The sequence below is a fragment of the Harmonia axyridis genome, chromosome 1 (assembly GCF_914767665.1).
Source record: "Harmonia axyridis chromosome 1, icHarAxyr1.1, whole genome shotgun sequence".
NCBI lineage: Eukaryota > Metazoa > Arthropoda > Insecta > Coleoptera > Coccinellidae > Harmonia > Harmonia axyridis.
Genome location: NC_059501.1, coordinates 51,380,271 through 51,404,062, shown reverse-complemented (window position 1 = coordinate 51,404,062; position 23,792 = coordinate 51,380,271). Strand labels below are relative to the sequence as shown.

Sequence of the window (23,792 nt, the reverse complement as noted above, 5' to 3'; positions counted from 1 at the left end):
CAATCCTGAGCATTGAGAATTAATGCGATATTTTGATATAACAACTGATTTTTGTATGTAGTCAATTTCTGAGAATGAGAATTTTTTATAATTCCATTCTTTTTTTGCCTTCAAAAAATGAATCGTAATCCTGAGCGTCCTGAATATTAGAATCAATGCGATATTGCTATATAACAACTGATTTTTATACATAGTGAATTTCTGGGAATAAAAATTTTTTAAAATGTTAATTCTTTTTTTTGCCTTCAAAATTATGCAAAATTATTGCCTGAGTATAGAGAATCAATGCGATATCGCGACATAACAACCTATTTTTGTACGTAAGCAATTTCTTAAAATAAGAATTTCTAAAAATGTTAGTTTTTTTTTTGTCTTCAAAATTAATGGATCGTAATCCTGAGCATGAAAAATCAATCCTTTTTATGCTTTCAAAATTCATGGATCGTAATCCTGAACATGGAGAATCAATGCGATATAACAACTGTTTTTTGTACGAAGGCAGTTTGTGAAAATAAGAATTTTTGAAAATTTTAGTACTTTTTTTTTGCCTTCAATATAAATGAATCGTAATATTCAGCATGTTGATCAATACGATATAACAACTGACTTGAAATGAATATTGGTCATAAATGCCCATGTTCCATCATTCATCCGATATCATATTTGGATGACCATCATATTGATGGTTCATTTTGATTTGGCTAACCATAATGAGCAAAATCAATATTTTGCTCAATGAATGTGACCCGCTTATGTGAAAAGTTTCGGTGCATTTGTTTTGATTTTTTTTATTATTCCACTAAATACGTTTTTGAATCAAATTAATTTTCGTAAGAATGAAGGAATCTGAACAAATTTAGCATACACATTTTTTCTCGAACCCATCTGATTATAGTCGATCCTAACTGATATTACTCACGACTTCGCAACCCTCTCTAAAATCGGTTTTATTGCCCATCATAAAAAGCGAGTTATTCCTTTCAAAACATCTGGTCAATCTGTCCTAGAAAGATACCTAATACCATCTCTGTACCTGTCTTTCGAGCTCGAAGTTGCTGCATTGCCAAATGTTCGAACAACCGTTCGTACAGTTTGCTGCGATTTCATTGGCTGGCGTGTAAGAATTGAATGCCGTCAAACGTATCTGAATTCTTACATGTGGTAGAAAAGGACGGAAAATCAGAAGAACGTTTGAGATTGCTCCACTCATCCTGAAAAGTGAAGACTTCTCAGAGGGGCTGGAGCAGTGTGACCAGATTCAGTAGAAATCTACTTTTTTTGGTAGATTTTTAGTAGATTTCTGCGGCAAGTTTAGTAGATTCACTATATTTCAACCTGGTCACGCTGGGCTGGAGGGAGCTGAATAGGTAAACTTTGACAGATGCGCTCAAACGCACGTGGTACCATTACCTCTTAACTTTATAATAATTCAAAAAGGGCTAAAACATGACGTTGTTTTTCCACGAACCGCCCATATGGGGTGCCCCGGCCGTATTAAATTTCCACTCAATACCATTCAAAGCTGATTCATTTTGAAAAGAAATTATAAATTGATCCGAATTAATGAATTAATTAATCTCGCGAAGAACCTTTTTAGCACCCACAAAGTTAGTGCACCTATCTGAATACAGAACATTACAAGTACCCCTTCGAGATAAAAACCGTTTAAAGGCTTGCAAAACATGATCTGTAGATAAGGAACCGACGAGTTCCAAATGAACTGCTTTTAAGCTCATACATATAAACAAACAAACATATCCCTTATATACTTTAGTTTTTCTATTTTTACCGAGTGATATTTCGAACGGTCCAAAGTAATCTACCCCCGTTTGAGAAAACACTTTGGTTGGATTCACCCTTGAAGCAGGCAAATTCGCCATCAGAGGATAATTATTTCTAGGCTTTACCCTAAAACAACGATTACAGGCATGTATCTGCTGTCGTATAACATTACGACCACCCACTATCTAATATTTTTGTCTCAACAACGCTTCCAAAAGAAATGAACCAGTATGGAGATTTATTTTATGACAGTATTGAATTAATTTTACTGTAAAAGGATCTTTGCCTGGAAGTAAAATAGGGTGTTGGCTAGTAAACTTGAGCGAAGAATTTTCTAATCGCCCCCCACCCTGAGAACTCCATCTTGGATGAAAGGAGTCAATTTGCGTAATTTTCCATAGAACTCTTTTTCTGAATTCAATAACCTTATTTCCGATCCGAATGCTTTATTCTGAAAAATTTTTATTAATACTATCTCCGCTCTTTTCAAATCATCTTCTATAATGAATTTCCTCTTGGGAAGCTTCTTCAAAAATCTAAGTACCCAAACCGTAATCCGTAAAATAGAAATCCACGACGAAACTCTCGAAAACATTGTATAAAACGATTTATTCACTACATTCTGAATAGATACATAACAACCAGTATGCTCTATTTCTTCTTCAGAATCTCTTAAACAAGTCTCCCTAGTGATAGGCCACTCTCTGTCTGAAGATTGTAACCAAATTGGACCGGACATCCATAAAGGATTATCAATTAATTGTGACGGAATACAACCTCTAGACAAAATATCAGCGGGATTTGTTACTCCGGAGATGTGAAACCATTGTGCTTTTGGACTATTTTCTTTTATCTGGCATATCCGATTCGCCACATATATGTCTTTCAGAAATACAGTATTCAACCATCGAATAACCGTCGAAGAATCTGAAAAGGCCATTATTTTCGAGATGATAATTCGTTTTTAAAACTCATCTGAACACGTTTTACTAATTGGGATAAAAGTACAGCCGCAGCTAATTCCAATCTAGGAATTGTAATTAATTTAGTCGGGGATACGATTTTACCATCATTTCCGATTGTTCTCACGTAAACAACTGAACCGTATCCATCTTTACTCGCATCTGCAAAAGCAATCAACATAATAGGAGACGTTGTCAAAACACCAGAATGTCGTGCAAACTGAAAATGCTCAAGTATCGGCCATTCTTTTCTCAATATTGACCAACTTTTCGATATATCCTCCTAGTCTAAGATCCCGATATAAAACGACCTTCACCGAGATGCTTATTTAATAAAACGTATTCTATATTTAATTTAACATGTTGATAAATATATCACATATGGGTTGCCTAACAAATTTTAGTCCAGACTAGGTTTAATTAATAATTGAAAAAAATTTTTTTTTCGAACATTTCACCGGTTTGCTTATTAGATAAATTCTATACCAATCGAAAGTATGAAGCGCATAGAATGTGCAAACGTTAGGTTGCCTATTTTTTTCCGGTCACAACTCTCGGGTAGCCAGGTATAAACAGGTAAATCTATACTAGCATTTTGCAACGGTCTGATTATTGAATCAAAATCAATAAAATTAAAGATTATTTTATTATGAACACGGTGGTATAGGGTTGCCTGCGAAAAATCAGTCCAGAATCCCGGTTGTCGAATTTTAAAAAGTTAAATATTGCTGCGAATGAGGACACAGCATAGCAGCTGTTTGAAGTCCGTCCAGTGAAAGAGAGTGCGCATGCTATTTGTTCTTGGAAATGAAAACGATAGCGATAGACTCGTATACAGTGTGACCAGATTCAGTAGAAATCTACTTTTTTAAAAGATTTTTCGCATTTTCATGGAGTTTTTAGTAGGAAGAAATCCTTTGGTAGATTTTGGTAGTTTTAAAAAATATAACCGAGACGATTGAGAATATGGAAATTCGGATGTCTAGACTGTTTCTATGAATCAATTCATTGTTCATTCTCATTGAGGTTCTACGGTCTACGTGTTTCTAGAAGAACGTACCTACTTAAACATAATAAAATCATAAAACTTTTGTAGGCTGAGAATAAATACGAAGAATGATGGAATATCCGAAGGGTGCCTCCTCAGAGGAAAGAAAAGATAGAGGTGCCCTTGGAAGTAAATAGCGTTGTATTGTAATCAATTGCAACAGCATGTTGATAAAGTGAGATAGGACAACAACAAACCTGCAAAATTGACAACTAGAGGGGCGGTAAACATTTCAGTGGCGTAGTCAATGGTTCTCTTACTGCCTCTTATTAAGTTTTCGGTGCTGAAATGTTTGGAACAAACATATGCATATTTCGGCAAACTGTTCATTTGCAATATTAATACGTGGCACAATATTTTGCTAAATTCTCTATTTGAAGGAAACCTACAAATATTAGCATTGAATTAAGTTTTCGATATCTCACAAATACTACGCCATAGACGAGATATATTCTACGCCTATGGACTCAAAACGTGAACTAACCTATGATAGGTTAGGTTTTCATTTCCGATGTTTTACACACTATACATGTTTTTCGAGTATTTACCATGATTAAAATTAACAATATGTAACTTAAAATTCACAAACTTGTATGAAATAACGCCGATTACAAACGTGAAATTAAAATGAACAGTTAACCCTTAACGCACCTCTAGTTGACACGTGCAATAACAACAACAGAACCGTGTTGCCAAATCCTCAGAATATTCGCAAAACATCTATGCCACAGAACGGAGAAAAGATTACTTCTTCCTCAGAATGGCAACGCAGTACATTATAAGTGTTTGTAAACAAAAATGTTATAGCGATGTCAACAAATGCTATAAGGCACCTCTATCTTTTCTTTCCTCTGAGGGTGCCTCATTGAAAACAGATGCACGCATCTTCCTGCGTTTTCGCTTCAACCTACGCATACGCTTCTTTCTCCACTTAGCTCTCATTTTACCACGAATTAACTCAGACGATGGTCTGAATAACTTGTGATTTCGACGAGTCTACAAAGCTAAAAAGATGGTGTGTAAACTTCCGTTGAAAATTTACCATTATCTCACATTTGGTATTCTATTCAGTGGAAAAAAATATGTCTAACTGGAATTTCATCGACAAATTTGGGTGGCTGCAATTTCAGATTTCGAATGCCAAATGCAAGAGAATATTTTCGGCTATTAACCGCATCAAAACAAAAAATAGAAACAGATTTCTAAATAAAAATATAGCATTATTATAACATGCTAAAGAAGGACTTAAAGAGATAGGTGATTGTTGTCGTTTTCAACCTACAAAAAATATGCTCGATTCGATGGATAGTGAAAATTTATGTATGGATGTTAAAGACGATGATTTGACTGCAAATTGATACTGATTTTTCAAATATTTTTTTTTATGTTCAACTGTAGTATTTCATTTCTTTATTTGATGTTATTTTTATCCGAAAGATTTTAGTTTTTATTTCTATTTATATCCTTTTGTTTATTTAAATATATAAATTTGTTTGTTTATATGTATTTGCTATTTTGATCCTATTTGTTTTTGTTCGGTTTTTTCTCCTTTTTTTTGTCGTTCAAATTTTGAAATAAAATATTGTTTTATTTTCGAATCTGAACACATCTGTACTGTATATCCTATTCATGAAGTAAAATTTAACCATAAGAGACATTAGAATAAAGTGTATTCTGAATAATGTTAAAATCTGATGCAGCGCCATCTGTGAAATTTTGTCAAAAAATATGTAGATTTTTAGTAGATTTCTGAACGGTGTTGGTAGATTTTTAGTAGATTTCTGTGGCAAGTTTAGTAGATTCACTATATTTCAACCTGGTCACGCTGCCTCTCAGTCGCACACATTCACTAGCAGCAATATTTAACTTTTTAAAATTCGGCAACCGGGATCCTGGACTGATTTTTCGCTGGCAACCCTATACTACCGTGTTCATAATGAAATAATCTTTAGTGTTATTGATTTTGATTAAATAGTCAGACCGTTGCAAAATGCTAGTATAGATTGACCTGTTTATACCTGGCAACCCGAGAGTTGTGACCGGAAAAAAATAGGCAACCTAGAATTTATCTAATAAGCAAACCGGTGAAATGTTCGACAAAAAATTTTTTTTAATTATTAATTCAACCTACTCTGGACTAAAATTTGTTAGGCAACCCATATGTGATATATTTATTGACATGTTAAATTAAATATAAAATACGTTTTATCAAATAAGCATCTCGGTGAAGGTCGTTTTATATCGGGATCCTATACTATCCGTTACATCATCATCCCAACCCAAAGTCCGTTTCCACAATTGCTTTATTAAAAGTTTTAAGTGTAATATAAATGGTGCAAGCAGTCCCAATGGATCATAACATCGAGCCACAGTGGACAATATTATTCGCTTCGTACATTTTGAATCTGGAACTTGAAAGAAAAATCTTAAATAATCAGTCTCCGGGTTCCAGTACATACCCAAAATTTTTGTGTCTGTTTTAAATGTTACCGGATTCACAAGTTGTTTATCAGTAGGAATTAACTTCAATAGATCGAGAGAGTTAGAAGACCACTTAACTAAGTCGAATTTTCCTTCTGCGAATAATGACACTGATTGTGAATACAAATCAAATGCTTCCTCTTCGGAAGGAATGCTGCAAACCAAATCATCTATGTAAACATATGACGAAACTATTTTCGTTGCTAAAGGATAACTTCCAGTTTCTTTTATCAATTGCTTTATAGTACGAAGAGCCAAATATGGACTTGATTTTACCCCAAATGCTAAACGATTGAATTCAAATACCTGAACCGGATCATCAGGACTGAAACGCCAAAGCAATCTTTGAAACCTCCATCGATAATGAACTAATTTTATTTGATGATACATTCGTCGAATATCCGCTGTAATCGCTATTCGAAACAACCTAAAATTCCGCAATAAAGAAAATAGATCGGTTTGTAGTTTTGGACCACCATGTAAAGTGTCGTTCAACGAAACATCATTATCGGATGATTTACTAGCAACTAAAACCACACGAATTGGTGTACTCGAACTACCTTGTTTTACAATAGCATGATGAGGAATGTAATACGCAGGTTCTGAATCTTTTAAATATTCATCCTCAACCAAATGCATATAACCTAACTGAATTGCTTCTTTCATTATCTCATTATAACTCAAACGAAACTCCGGAAATTTCGCCAACCTTCTTTCTAATGAATAGAGCCGAATCAATGCCGTTGTCTTAGAATTACCCAAAGTGTTCGGAGAATTCTCAAAAGGAAGCGCTACCGTGAAACATCCCTCATAATCTCTCAACAAATTTTCGCATATTTCTTCTGCTGGGTCCGGCAAAATATTCTTTGGAACTTGTTCTATCTCCCAAAATTTACAAACCAAGTCATTTAACCAACACTCCTCCCTTAAACTAAAGAAAACACCAAACTCTCCCTTTGACTCTAAGTTACGAACCTTTCCCATAATCATATGACCAAATACCGTTTGTACCGCCACTGGAGATACCGATGCTGATGGTACCGAATTACCCACAATAATCACGAAAAGATCCGCCCCCATAATGGCATCAACTTCAGCCGGTTCGTCAAATTGTTCATCTGCCAATTGTATATCTCCAAATTCCTTAAAACACCGTGATCAATTTTGGCTATTGGAAGTTTATCCGTAATTTTATCTACTAAAAATGCCTCAATCGAATATTTCTCAGTAAAATCATACCTAGACGAAACAATAATACTTGTGAAACCTTTGTGTTTGAATTAGATCCAACCCCATAAATTGACGTTGAACATTGTGAAAACTTCAATCCTAATTTCTTACAACACCTATAAGTAAGTAAGTTAACTTGACTGCCACTATCTACTAAAAACCTAGCTTTTTTCAAACCACCCGAACCGTTCAAAACATTTACCACAACCGTCGACAATAAAACTGTATGAGTATCCCGATCGCCCAAAGCAGTAGCACAAAAATTGTTATTGGTTGAAACCAACGTATTTGTATTCGAATCCGATTTCGAATTTGGATATTTTTCCAGTTCACCCTGTATACGTCCCATATGTAGTAAGAAGTGGTGTTTTCTGGTGTTTACTGTAGCATATCGTTTGGATGGCGACAGTTGTTTAAATTTATCACATTTACTCAACGAATGATTTTTCCGATTACAAAAAATACATATATTCGACCGATCCATTCCTATACAAGAATTATTTTGATGTACAAAAAAAAGGATTTCGAATTACGAGTATTATAGCTATCACCTCTACTAGTGGTTGATTGGTGATTTAGAGCCAAAATTTTCGATTGTTCCTTAACAAAATTAATCACATTTTCATAGGTAGGTATTCCCTTACCCCGAATATTCATTTCAAACGATCTCACCGTATCAGAATCAAGCTTAGAAAGGGCCTGATGCATTAAAATGAAGTCCGACATATCATCTAATTTAAGCTTCTTCAAAGCCTGTACCGCACCATCAAATTTTTCCAAAAATATATTGAGACCCTTAGATGACTCACCCTGTATCGATTTGAACTCTAAAATTTGGCAAAGATAATTAGTTGCAAGAGCGCGCTTATCCTGATATTTTTCCACAAGTAAATTCCAGATGATTTCATAATTTTCATCAGTAGGAGCCAATGAAGAACAAATAGTCAACGCAGATCCTTTCAAACGACCTACTGAATAATTAACTTTATCCGTATCCGTTAGTAACTTATTTTCATGTATCAAACTCTTGAATATTGAATAAAAGGTTTCCCATTCTCTAATATTTCCCGAAAATTCAATCTTCGGAAGTGTAGGAAGATTACGTATCAATCCCGAACTTCCCTGAGGATCAACATTAACCGAAGAAACATCTTTCTGAATTTGTTCTCGTTCCAACTTAGCAGCTGAAACTTGAATGTGACAACACATTTCATCAATCGTTCTAAATATATTGAAGTCTGGTTCGAACTCATCATTGATTTAAAAACTGAGCTCTGTTATATCGTCTATTATTTTCGGTAGGTCATTCTTTGTTGAAATAATTGAACTGACCATTGTTAAAAATTTAGTTTTAGCTATTTCACTTGTTAATGATTTTGACAAATCCAATAAATTCTGCAGTATCGAAAATAAAGATTCTTTCTTAGCAATAAGCATCTTCATTTTCCGTTCAGTTGACGTTCCACCCATTGTGTTGAAAGTCAAGTGCGCAGAATACTCGAAAACTAACCCCGCGAGTCTCAACGGCGAATTGAATAAGTATTCAAAACACAAAAGTTTGTGTACGCTTAACAACAAAGCTTACTCTGGGACCCGAATCGTATACGACAGCCGCTGAAAAAATACAAAAAACTACCGCACGTTTTTACTTCGCTCAATACCTTATGAACGAACAAAATAAACCGAATGAATATTTCCAAATGAAATTATAAGAATGAAATGAGAGTTCCGAAACTCTGTATACCGATTGAAACCAAAATAAATGTAACTGAAACTTGATTTAAAGTTCAAATATCCCGTGCTCGAAGGACCAACAAGTGTTGCATTTTCCCTATTTGAACCAATAAAAATGATGTTATAAATATTCTTAACAATATAAACTGTTCTCTGCTCCCACACAGCACCGCACTGTATAACGATTTAAGGGAACAGGGTATAAAGGATTGAAATGGAACAAAATGGGAGACTTATACAATGCAAACTGACCTTCTAATGAACTGTAATCCTAATATATTTAAAATGTCCGTGAATGTAATCAAAACCGTTTTATTAAACACCGAAAACTTTATACTAACAAACTTTAACTTTTCTTTCCGACAACCGATACATCTCATTACTTAATCTGACAAAACATACGTCTTGATTTCCCAGAATCCGCGACGTTGCCAAAACTTAACATTTTTTTTTCATTTCATTTCTTAGATATTATCAAGATTACCATTCTCAATCACTCATTTATCAAATTATATCGTTAGTCCTAGTATTTTTCAAAATAAAAAAAAAAATTAAGAAGAGAGAATTTCCATAGCCACTACTTTGTGAATTATTCTCACTAGAAATATCCTATTCGTAAACTCGATTCATTTTTTCGAAGCAGAATGATTTGGGATTATCGTACATCTCTTGAAAAAATATCATCACAGGGTATTTCAAATATTGTCCCAAAAATTGTGAATAAATTTGATCATAACTTCAAATTAGAATCCTTTTTTTATGATTGCATTGGATTCTGCGGAAAAATTAGGGTAGAGTTCAAACACGACTATGTCCCTAAATTCAATAATTCTAGAGTTATTCGAGATTTTATGAATTTATGTTCTACGTATTTCACTTTATGTGTTTCCAGACAGCTTATATTGTTCATTTGTTCCTCTATTTGTGCCAGGATTCCAGTCCATCTACACATTATTACACAACACTTCAAATCTCTTTCAAATTTATTAACCACTACCATACATATACAACATCCATGACCTAGCCAGGAATCGAACCAGGTACCTTTTCGGCACCACGGTCGACTCTTCAGTCCATCGTACTACCGAGGCAGCCTGACCTGACAGGCTTATATGTAGGGAAACACTGTGATCATAGAAATCTAAATGTCTAATTACTTCATATGTGACAGGTGTATTCATTAAGAAAGCTACACTTATTTAATTTCATCGAATGAATTAATGAAAGTACTGAAGAGTTACAGGTGGTATGCTATTTTAATTTTCATTCTGTTTGTGTTTAATTTTTTTTTATTTCAGTCTGAAAAATTTTGTCCTGTGGACGAAATATTCTATTTTGAAATCTACACTGATTGTCAATGAAAATATCAATATTTCCCAATTCTCCCGGCTAGTAGCGTTCTTAAAAATGAAATCTAATGGATATGTTCCAAAAAAATCCAAAGTTTTGACAGATCAAGTTCATACGTTTATCAATGACGCTCCTGATGAAATTTATCTATTACATAAAGTAGTTTTGATAATGGGTGTTTTTGGAGGACTAAGAAAAGATGAATTGGTGAAAATGTCTATTAAAGACATAGAAGGTAGCGGTTTACTTGTTAAAATACCCTAAACTAAAACCGGTATGTCAAAGGGATTTAGTATTGTAGAGGAAGAAAAAATAGGAGCTTTGGTGCTGGTCAGAAAATATATATCCTTAAGACCAAGTGGAGTGAAGAATCTCAGATTTTTCCTCACGTTCCGAAATGGTCGGTGCACCGTCCAACCTGTTGGCAAAAATACCATAGGAAGTGTGCCTTCGATGATTGCCAAATAACTAAAATTGGATAATGCCAAGGCATATACAGGACATTGTTTGAAACGGACTTCAGCAACTCTTTTAAATGAGGCCGGTGCATCGTTGAAACCTTAAAAATGCACGGAAGATGGAAGAGTGCATCTGTGGCAAAGTATCGACGATGATTGTGAATTCGGTTATAGACTCTAATGAATTTTCAGGTGGTTCTCTTGTGAGAGAACTTCCAAGTAGTTGTAGTCAAGTTTTCGCTTCAGAGGTTTCGAAAAAATCTGAAGATTCAATAGTAAATAATTTTTCCGGGAAATTCGAAAACTGCACATTTAATCTTAATTAGACTTTGTTGTTGTTTGTTGTAGTTTGTTTAGTTGTCACTTGTAGTAGAACCAAAATTCTGGGAAATAAATAATTTCATTTTAGCTTTTCCTTCTCGCACAACGAGCGGGCATAATAATCCATAACGCCCGCTAAAAAGTCCTAGGGCGTTATGAGTGTATTTATAGCAACCGCTTCTAAGGTAAAATAAACAGATAATGTACAAGTGAAAAATAAAAAAAAGACTCTAATTTGAAGTTATGATCAAATTTTGTTAAAAAATTTTTGGCACAATATTTGAAACACCCTGTGATGATATTTCCCAAGTTCAAGAGATGCACGATATTCCTGCATTATGCTTCTTCGGAAAAATGAATCGAGTTTACGCATAGGATATTTGTGGAAAAATAATTCACATAGTGACTATGGAAATTCTCTCTTTTTTTCGTTTTTTTTTATATCATAAAAACTATTAGGACTAACGAAATAATTTTAGGAAGGGGTGATTGACAATAAAAATCTCAATATCCAAGAAATAAAATGAAAAAAAAAATTCTTGTATAAACGGGTCGAAGTTTTGGGAATAGGGATCGAGAACTTTATCATCTTCCGAATTTTTCATATTTCAAATAGGCTCTGTTCCCCAGAAACGTCTAATAGGCAGTCGAACTTGAAACACCCTGTGTATAAGGGAACCTTTAATCGGATTTTGTCCATTAACAAAATTAACCGTTCGAGATAGGAACTCACCTTGAAAATGTTCAATATTTAAGGTCTTCAGGAGTTATTTTTTACGGCCGGACATGCTTTAATTTGTACATAAATCCGTCATCAGTGTGTATAATAATTCTATCGTTTACGACCATTTCTTTTTGAAAATTCGAGAAATACTGAAATCGCAACGAAATGAGCATAATATGTTCTCATGTGTTATCGCTAAAAAATTCGCATTTCATATAAAAGGATTTCACAGTTGAATATCCGAGGAATTTCTTTCAAACGCAACCCGTTATATGGAGAAACAGATCATATGAATATTTTATTCGAATGATATATTGCTGGAGTTACTTCCGTGAAAATCTGCAAGATAAAAATTGAAACTACTCACCATAAGAAAAAATACGATAAAGGGCCTTGGCTAATACTGCTTGCGTCTTTTGAGCTGTTGATATTTCACCTTTTGTAGAAGAAAAACATATAGTTTCAACTAATTTCCCAAATAAATTTGAAGTGTTTGCCATTATACATGAGAATCCACTTGCAGCAGCACCTAAAATCACCTGAAATCAAATATTACGGTCAATATAATATGTAATCTGCCATAGCATAAACACTGAGATGGTGGTTGCAAATTAAGTGTTATGAAATATGACGAAACCTGATTGAATATGTAAAATCTGACATAACGCCCAAATCTTGTTTTATTTACTGGCTCTTCTGAAATTTATGTTTGTGTTGCATGAATTTCATATAAACTGCACTTTTACTACTTTTTTTTTGGTATGTCAATACTGGCATACATAAATGAACGATGAAAGATTAGTAACTGACCTAGTGCCGATTTAATTCTTGAGTAAATTACCAAATCAATCCAACACATTCTTTTTGGCAAGAATAGATAGCTATTAAAGCTCTGAAGAAAATGGTATTTCAATCGAAAATACAGAATGAACTGTGAAGTAGCCAGGAAAAAAGCCAAAATGTGCAATTATATATTCGGTCGGATCTGTTGTCATGGAACTATTGTTTTTTTTTCGAAATTCTGCTTGAATATAGTCTGATTTTGATGACGCGATTAATACGAAATTTTGATACTTGAAATTGCTATTCTATATTTTCGTGAAAAATCTTCGATTCGACCGAATATGTTGTCACTAATATATTGAGTATTTTTCCTATATTCTTCTTGAAATTTGTCTGGTTCTGAAAAAGCCATTAATACGAATAAGATTGTTTTACATCAAAATGCAAAATTTCATAGCGATCGAATTAGTGATTTTGATATCATCAGGAAAATAAAATTTTGAACTTAACCTAACTGTGGTACTCGAAATCGAAAACTTTCCTTAAAATGTCAAGAATTTAGGTTTTTGTGTTTGAGAGTTGTCGTGTTAACGACCATACGGACATAATTTAATTAGAATACAGATTCCTTGTTCTTTCTCGAGGTTTTTAAGTATTATTCCCGTAGTTGATATGGTAATTGGGATACTTTTCGGTCAAAGCATTCTCCATTGGCGTTTTATCTGAAAATCGAGGTTTTTATATTTTGAAATTTTTTCGACCTTTACGAGTTGTTATTTGGAATTGCTACTACGACGAGAATTGCTGTCTTCTGACGTCTAACGTCATAATATATCAGGTCTGTTGTGAGGAATTGTTTTGTCAGTAAGACCATACTATCTCATAGCGTTGTTATCCAAGATGGTTTCCGGTCGGTACTTGAAGTATGGCACTTTTTCAGATTGCATCGCTCCTAATACGGTTGCATGAGTATCTTCCCTACTGCATCGAATTTCTCTTTCGTTTCCTGAATTTTGACATCCACTCGGGACATGGATGATTCGTGGAGAAGCGGCAACTATGCTAATCTCAAGCCTACGGCGACCGCCGACAATTTTTAGTAGGTATGTATTCAAATTTTTTGATGAGAACGTGCAATCGATGTTGTCAGTCCGACGAGAAGAATATCGCCGGCCATTTAATTGTTATTCTGTTCAATGAATTTATAAATAAATACAGTCCACATTCTAAATCAATTACAATACCAATGCGATTGCAGAATTTCCTTCTTGAGTTTACTTTGTTTACCTTGTCGAAATGTCTTCCATGCAGGGGCGGGCATCTCCTCTCATCTATGCAGTTTTTCTGGGATTGAGTGGTGGTAGTATGAAACATGGTCTTTATGTTATAAAGTCATTGATTCGTCTGCTTCACACAATGTTTGATATATTCAACGTACTTCCTTCTTTAAAGTAGTTTCATAGGATTTCGACGTGGCAGAGTATGTTAAGGTTGAGCATCTGTATGTCAATACATAAAGATGCTCAATCTCAACATACTCTGCCACGTAGAAATGGTTCTTGTGTGTTGTAAGGTTATATCTATTGAGGTTTGTTTTCAGAATTCTTTAAATTTTTCTAGCAAACTCAGTTGTTAAGTCTTTCTTCATTATCTGATGCTTGATTTGTCGGTTTTGTTTCATTTCCAGGTATTCGTAAAGATCATCCGATTTCATGGCTTTTATCTCGTGTCCGTTTGAAAGAAGATCGGTTCATCATGAATTCTTCATGACACTAAGCTTAAACTTTTCTAATCCGAATGCGATCCCTACATTCTTCGAAAAACTTTCCACTAGTTTAACCGTTCCTTCCAGATTTTGACAGTTCACTATTAATCAACTAAATCGTGTTGCCTTTGACGTTTAAACTCTTTTCAGAAATATTCAGTTGTTTAGAGTTCTTCTTCTTTGCCAATGTGGTTAATTATACAGGGTAGCCATTTGAAAACGAAACAGACGAGATTACAGACGAAATAAAGTTTTTCGATAGAAATGCTCGGACAGGTCGATTTCTGTTTCGAGGGGGACAACTTAAGATGTAGGTTACGGACGCATAGCGCTTCAACCCTTGCTGCTACAACCCCCACCCCCAATTTTTGAATAGGGAAGATGGGGTGAGTGATACCTCAATTTAAAGGTATTTTTATACTGATTTCAGCACAGTAATTGTTTTTTCATTTTTGCATTAGTTCTCGAAATATTCATGCGTTAGTTAGTTAGGAAGGAAGCCACAGTCATGGTTGTTTTGAAGCTCAAAATGTCGATTTTTCACAAAACACTACAAGTGCCATGAAAACACCACTTCATTTTCAAATACTTAGTTAAGAATATTTCGAGAACTAATGCATAAAATGAAAAAACAATTACTGTGCTGAAATCAGTATAAAAATACCTTTCAAATGAGGTATCACTCACCCCATCTTCCCTATTCAAAATTTGGGGGTGAGGGTTGTAGTAGCAAGGGTTGAAGCGTTATGCGTCCGTAACCTACATCTTAAGTTGTCCCCCTCGAAACAGAAATCGACCTGTCCGAGCATTTCTATCGAAAAACTTTATTTCGTCTGTAATCTCGTCTGTTTCGTTTTCAAATGGCCACCCTGTATAGTTTTCACTAGGTAAGTATTGGCATTTTACCCAATGTTATTGTGAAGGCTGCACAGTAGATGATAATATGCTTTTTTTTTGCTTTCTGTTCAGATAGGTTTGGTGCTTAATTTCGTCGGGGAGCGGGGACTACATAACACAAGCGCATTGCGCTTAGATGAGTTACCGATCGTCGATGATGATATCCAGTGTAATGTTATAATTTAGTTGTGCATAGGCACCATGTACTTAATTGGAATCAGAATAAATTTGAATTTAAATTTGAATGATTCGAGGTTCTGTTTGGTAGAAAAAAATTTCGAATAAACTTCTTGATTGTTATTTGCAGAAGATGTGAAAGTTCTTTTGATGTCCACAGTCTATGCAGAATAGATCGTTTTAGAGGATCTGTGCCCTCGAATTATATGATAAAGATGTTGGAACGATTATCCGCTACAATTAATATCTATCTTAGTAGCTGAGTATTGTTCCAACAACTCTTCTTGTCCTTCTTCTGCATTATCGACCAATACAGCATATATATTCTGTGTTTCTCGCCTCTTAATGACGTCAAATCTTCTTTATTGAGTTCTTCAGTAATTATTTGATTTGTATATTGAAAATCAATTCTGTAGCTCGAATAGAAACGAACGAATGGGATCGTAATCTGAGATATCGAAGTGCTTCAATTCTATCTCGTCCAAATTTGGTATTCTGTATCTAATTCTTCTCTATCGTCAAATGTAATTCGTAATTGATATCTAGAGTAATTCTACTTGAGTTACAGAATACCAATTCGTAACGATTCTGTTGCATTTCTATTCGATCCATAACATCTCTATTCGATTTGAAATTACAGAATATAACTGATTATGCTGGTTTTCGTCGCATTAATTGTTTTTCTCAATTACCTCTCCGTTGTGAGTATGGTTTCTGTTCTGTGACCTCATTCGGTCTTCGTTTTTTATGGTGTTCAGTCTCACGTCGAGTACAAGTTTATTTCTCAATATGAATTGGTCAGTTAGTCTTTGCTCAGAAACTTGGAGTTCAGGGTAGTTTCTAAGAAATTCTGCAAACAGCCTTTGTTGGTAGCTAATTTTATGCTCTTCCATGTTTGCCAACATAGCAAATGCGTATGATTTTTACATTGATAGAGTCTTTACAGTGTCTTCAGCAGAAATTCATGTCATTTTTCTTACAGAAAGTTGTATTTATGGAATCGTAGCATTCTGTTCGACAGACGCCCGTTCCCTTAGCACTCTTGCACCGACGTCTCCACATGCTGTCATGTCTAGCGCCGGATTCAGACACGCCTTGCCGAACCTCCAGCAGCGGATCTATAATTCTATTTTATAAATAAGCCATCATTCATACGTTCCTCTACGTCATGGAAGTGACAGCCTTTGATCGCTATTTATGATTTGCAGAAGGTGGAAAAATTCTTATGCCGTTTTTTATACGGCTTCGTCAGTAATCCTGGACAGGGATCTACGACGGATTTCAATCTTCAAGATCAGAAAGGACCTTGAATCTGTGGTGGGTCGCAATCGATTCAGCTCGCCAATCGTGTCGTTCAATATGAGGCGTTTTATAGACTCTAAAAATATTCATAAACCAAACTCAATTCGAAAATTTTTTCAATCAGTTCAATAATATTAAAATCTTGAGGAAACTAATATCGATAAGAACAGAGAAGCTGGAAATTCAAATATTTATGTGAACTTACCTCGACTGTACCAATAGAAACAGTGAAGTGTTTCTCATTCACATGAAGACTGGATAATGCAGATTGAAGATCATTTGTACTGTGTATTAATCCAACAAAGGGACAAAAGAAATCAGATCGTTGAGGAATAAATTTCGTGTTACATATAGATTGAAAATTAATGAAAAAAGAGTATCTAAAGGTAATTCAGATTCAGGATAATTCAACATCCAACTCATGCAATATAGAATATTGTAAATAAATAGAGTAAGCTTCATAAAGCAAACTCAATTTCGAAATTTTTTTCAATCAGTTCAATAATATTAAAATCTTGAGGAAACAAATATCGATAAGAAAAGAGAAGCTGGGAATTCGAATAGTTATGTTAACTTACCTCGTCTGTACCAATAAAAACAGTAAAGTGTTTCTCATTCACATGAAGACTGGATAATGCTGATTGAAGATCATTTGTACTGTGTATTAATCCAACAAAGGAATCAACTTCTCCAGTAATGTCAAGTAAAAAATTAGTTATGTCCACTAAAAAAAAAATTGTCAAATATTATTCTGTACTTTATTTTCAATTACATCACTTACAATCAAAATTTGTATATTTTGGATGATGATGATACAAAATGGGAATATCCTTTGTTTCTTCGGCTACTAATTTCACATATTTCACAAGATCCAAGTGATTTCTAGGTCTGTTATAGAGGTCAGGTAATAATACTACAGCACCAACTTTATTAGTTTCACAGTGATTAGCCTACAATAAAAAAAAATTGAAAAATCATTCAATTCTTATTGAAAAACTTACTAAATCTATAACTTCTTTTAAGGGAACACCACCTATCTGAACCATTAAAAATTGTCCATTTTTTTCACAATGCTGCACCCATTCTTCAGTTAAAGATTTTCTTTCTTGCACAGTCAAAGACATTCCCTCCCCAATTTGGTCATTCACTAGGGTTGAGAAGAGAATAATGCTTATCAACACATATTTGTATTTAAAAACTTACATAAAATTCCTTTCACTCCACAAGCTTTTAGAAAACTAGAATACTGGGCCAAGACAGCATAGTTCACTTCCATTGCTCTATAAAATATTTTAACTTATTAAATAGGTATGAATATATCTGGATTTCTAGATGAACTCAGATTCCCAAACTATTTGCATATTATTGAACTATAATTGCAGATCGTTGATATTTTGAAGATTACATCTTGATCGAATAACAAATGCTTCGATATTACATGGTTTCTTTATTGATTCCTTCAAAATAATAGCTTATATCGAAAAGCTACATAATATGAAATGAGGAAGGAAAGCAATCTCCGAAACATATAGAAAATACAATTAACTTTTTTATGGAATGTTTGTACTCTTGCTTCAATGTATCCATTGAAATTAGCTTTAAGAGATTTGCGATTCAAAACATTGATCTCTTATTCAAAAACAGTAGTAAAGTGCTGTAATTTCTCTCAAAATTAAGACATCGTTATTAATAAAAGCTTACTTTTCATTCACCCCTGCATATAACAGAAAACGAAGTAACCAAGTATACATATACACTCAGGTGCAAAAAAAAGAAACAAGTTGATATTTGGTAAAATTTGAAGTCTTATAGTTTTCCTATTTTTAGATCAATTTTCAAAATGTTTCCAGTAAACTGTAGATAAAATCATTAATTTCAATTAGCACGTTCAATATTTCGTTAAATGCTGTCTCTATAAAGGGTTAATCAGAAGTTTGTTGTTAAACTTGTTGGAAACATCCTGTGAAATAATTTAGTGGCAAAATTTTTTCAAATTAACAATTTTGATCAAGATCCATTTCTTTCCAATTTTTTTTTTATTCATGGCTTATTCAACTTCTGATTAAACCTGTATAGTGACTAATACGCCAGCATTTAACAAAATGTCATATTTATTTTTATTTTCAGTATAAGGGTGATCAACAAACCTGAAGCAAAAAGAATTACTTACACCAGGCATATACATATATGCAAATCAAAATTAATAATTTTATCTTAGTTTTGAAAATTGAGCTAAAAATAAGAAAACTATGAGGCTTCAAATTTTACCAAATAACTTATTGTTTTTTTTTGCACATAAGTGTATAGTTACCATTTTTTCCGATTCGGCTGTCCATTCCAAACCATAACGACTCTAAATGATAACTCTTATATCTGAAACTAAATTGATCTATAGATTCAACATTTCTACCACCCCTCTGTTAGAGCTCTTCTTTACACATCTCTGTAAATTATAAGCGAGATATCTTCGCCCCAGGTCTTCAAAAGGTAGCCATTTTAAATTCCATCAACCTCGCCTTCCCATACTTTCCGGGATAGATATAAACATTTCTTACTAATGGCCAATCGGTCTGCGTTAGAGTATTATCCATCACAATGATGACATATTCTACTTTGATATTTATTTCTTCCTGATACCAATTAGTTCTTTTCGTCAGCATTGAATGATATTTCATTTTTCCTATAACTGCTATGGAAACTGGCGTGTTCTTCATAGCTTACAGAATTTCAAAACGATGTATTGCTCATACTGTGAGAAATATTTTTTCACATAGCACTTTGCCCACACCTTGCTTGGTAGACCAATGAAATTGGGTTTTTGAGACGTCGTTTCCATGGAAACGCAATAGATGAACAGATACTGTCAACGAAGGCCATTTTGAATTGAATTTGGTACATTACTTGAATTATTTAGTTTGTGCAGTTGTAGGAAAAGTATAGAGTGCAACATTACAGAAACTCGTTTTCTCATTCGTGTGTTTGCGGCGCTCGTGCCACAAACTTCCACACTCGTCAGAAAATTTGGACTTTCCCCACTTGTTGCACAATATTCTCTATCAGAAGCTCTTGGCTAATTTCTGAAAATAATTCCATTGCTTTCGCATGTCTACTAAAATTTTCAAATTAAATTCGGGATAGATAGGTGGTTTGATTATACTTGAGGTACCTGGAAATAAGGAAATGGTTTGGGTTTAAACTTTCGAGATCACATGAATTTGAAGTGCTACTATTTACAATATGCTTTACCAATAATTCTGGATCTTCCCGTTTCAATTCCTCACAGAGCATTTTGAATTCTTTCTACGCACTTTTTAAATTTGTATCATTATCGCTCCAAATCATAGCTGGTTGACCACTCCTTAAAAAGAATCCTTAGGACTAGAAGTCTTTAGAAAGTGATTCTGCAATATCTTGATAAAGAGTCCTAATGGAAAGACATGTGAAAAGGACTCCATATTCCTTATATCTGTTTATTCTTAATATTATCTCCATAGGTTCGAAGTAATCCATTTTTAGGATTACTCTTACTAATTTGACATATTAAACAACTTCGAACTACTGTATCTTACTATTTACAAAAATCATAACTTTTATTTGAAAATTGAAATGATGTTTCGATATTCTCTAAATGAAAATCTTTTGGCAGATTCCCCAACCCTAATTTGATGGAATATTTCCCTTAAGTCTGTGGAAAAAGAAACTCTTTTTTCTCTGGATCTCCGAATGATGCCTATAATTATAAAAGTCATTCAATAAATAATTATTTAGACCTTTATCCTCAACTTTAGCTGCAGAACTCTGTTTCTATTTTTGAATCTTCTAATTTTATAGAATGACTGTTGACGATTTGAGGTGGACTGTATAATTTGTTTGAAGGCGCAATTACAGACCGGGAAATTCAAGAATCATCCAAGAAAAATATTTTATCCTAACGGGAATTTCGTATTTGAATTCTTACTGTTCTCCTGATTCCAAGTGGACAGAGGAAAGGAGTGTGGCAAGGATTTCTTCCAACTTGGAGGCTTGATTCTTCTCATTGAAATCTAGTTCTTGTATCAGAAATTCACCAAGAAAAGGCTCACTGCACTCTGAACTTCACGGAAGCAAATAGTCAAAAAATGAGTTTAAATGGAAATGAATTTTAATCTCGGAAACTGAGGAAAACTAAAATCAGCGAAAATTCTACTATTACTTATTCAGTAACCCATACACCGACTGGGAACAAATGGGATACAGATTATATATATATATATACTTATTCAGTATTCAAACACATTGGTTTTTCTGATAAGATAAAACCAAAGAAAACGGACAATTTATGACCTTTATGTAAATACTCTCTCATTTTACTTTAACAAGTTTGTTTGAATATTCTATTTTGTTCCATTTTCTACAGGTCTACAATTTATATCTTTCATTATTATTCCTTCTGCCTTTTCGTCCTCATTTCTTTTCATTTTTTTTCTAAATAATTTCACTCCGAATGATTCTACAGAAAAATATTTCCAAGAGCAATTCAAAGTGGTAAAAAATTTATATATATTGTCTACTGTACTGAATAAATATCGGAATCAAATATAGTTTATATTCAGTTGGATGAGTTATGTGATACATCGATGTTGAGTCATGTGGTACTGATGAGGTCTTTGAAGGTTGAAAAAGGTTTACTCTCCTTCAATGACAGCATATAATTCTAATGAATTCTAGGTTAATTCTTAACCTAGATTTCTGCCAATTTAATATTTTTATTTCTCTATTTCTGTATCGTAATGAGTTCATTACAGTTCTAAAAAACAGTGCTGTAATGAACTCATTACAGCATCGTTTTCAGATATATTTTTCGTTTTGTGGTTGTCTATGCTGACTTCCAATCCTATCAAATTTCAACAAACGTCAATAATTGTCAATATAATATAATTTGGGGATATAGAGAAATGATTCTCTACATATTCGCAAATTCTCATAATTCTGGTAGTGTTCAATCGATTTCGTCAGACATAATTCACGAATTTAATGTGTAATTGTAAATTATGTCTAAATTCGAAACATACGATTCATATTCAAATTCCGTAATCTGTCAACTTTCGTTACAGTCACACCAACTGCCAAGATACAATACAAAAGTCACTAGGATATATAATCTGAATTTTTCATTGAATTTCGACAATATTTCGCAAAACTTGACTGAAATAGAGAAAATATCGTCTAATACTCGTTGCAGAAGGCAATTCCAACACTCATGCGTTCCAAAACTCGCTCCTTCGTCGCTCGTTTTTGAATTTCGCATTCGTGTTGGAATAGGAGCCCATTCTGCAACTTGTTTTAGAATATACTATTATCTACAGTCGCTTTACAATGGAGTGTCATTTTTTATTATTTTACTTTTACTAGTATTGCATATGCTATTATCTATTACTATAGTAATAATTCAGTAATATTACTACAGTAATAGATCTATAACTTTAAGTATCTATCTATTATCTGCTAATATCTTGAAAAAGAGCCAAATCTATTACTTACACAGAACACTGGTCTCTTAAGCTGGACATAAACCTAGCAAATAATAACGAGTATTTACTTGTTAAACGCTTTTTCAATCTGGAAATGTAGCTGCCCATTATACATAGAAAATTGGATAATAAGTGCTTTCCAGTCACTGTTTGGACCTCCTTGGTACAGTGCCGAAGCGTACCAGTGCGCATTTTTACTGTTCCAGTAAACAGAGCATCTAGCCCTCGCTTCCATTATCCCCCAACGCACAGCCCCCCACCCCCCGAATTTGTTGGCGTCGACCCCTGACAGGTGTGATAGAGAAAGAAGACCAGTACTTCGCATAAAGTACGAGACAGCTGTAGAACGCTGGTGTGTTTACGTTTAATTTGACAGTTTTGTTTTGGCGCGTTTCTGTCATAGCGAAGGCGTGAGGCCCTAGTCCGCCGAGTCCTGGGGTGACATGCACCTGACTGGAAAGCACTTATCATTCAAGGGTTTCAAGGTCATATACCTATTCTAAATTCTTATCTAACAATTTATAGAAAGAATTATTTTTCCACTCTTATCTGATTTTTCATTGTAATTTCAAATTATAAATTAGTACTTACTTTGTCCTTTTGAAAGGGGTGAAAACAGGGCAGAGCAATCCACGAAAAGAAAATTTTTTCTGAAAATATTATCAGTTAAACAATGACTTGGTGAAAAATCAGACTATTCAACACTCACATGAACTTTTAATTGTGGTTGTATATGCAGTTTGTGCTTTTTAGACGACATGTGCTTTAAAATTTCAGATTTTCCACATTTATAATCCTTCTTGCAGAATTTACAATAAAAATATATGTCCCCATGTACACTGGGTGACAACCAAGGTTTGAAACTGGGTACATCATTCCATTTCGCTTGGTATTTTTGTAAATATCTCTAAAAAAGATTTGAATATAGAACTTAATTCAAATCTTCATGAAAGTTTAAAAGATATTCAGTAAATACATTCTCCTATTTTACCTACTTTTTTACCACTTGTTGGTGTGGAGGCAAGTTTTTTCTTTTTGTTGGAAGGGGTGAAATCTTTATCCTCTTCGATATCAGCTTCAGACTCACTATCCGAGTCTGGGGCAAAAACCGCAAATAAATCTTTAGCAGTTTGAGGTTCTTCAGTTTTTCCAATTACATTGTCATCTTCCGATTCATCTGGTATATCATATTTCAAAGAAACTTTTCTTGTTTCCATGTTTCAAACATGAACTATTTGTTCTCAAAATATTTTTGCTTAAAACCTAAC

The 23,792-nt window shown here is 33.9% G+C and overlaps 1 protein-coding gene across 1 annotated transcript in view; it reads right to left on the bottom strand.

The window, feature by feature from the left end:
- The window catches only part of LOC123687695 (N-acetylneuraminate lyase-like), a 27,639-nt gene extending 3,847 nt beyond the window's left edge, over window positions 1–23,792 (bottom strand). The window contains exons 1-8 of the mRNA XM_045627094.1: window positions 23,520–23,792; window positions 23,234–23,431; window positions 23,116–23,174; window positions 18,218–18,294; window positions 18,016–18,161; window positions 17,796–17,964; window positions 17,593–17,738; window positions 12,458–12,629 (exon numbers count right to left, since the gene is read on the bottom strand). Coding sequence (XP_045483050.1) covers window positions 12,458–12,629; window positions 17,593–17,738; window positions 17,796–17,964; window positions 18,016–18,161; window positions 18,218–18,294; window positions 23,116–23,174; window positions 23,234–23,431; window positions 23,520–23,741 — 1,189 coding nt within the window. The 5' untranslated portion in view covers window positions 23,742–23,792. The remainder of the gene's footprint in view (window positions 1–12,457; window positions 12,630–17,592; window positions 17,739–17,795; window positions 17,965–18,015; window positions 18,162–18,217; window positions 18,295–23,115; window positions 23,175–23,233; window positions 23,432–23,519) is intronic.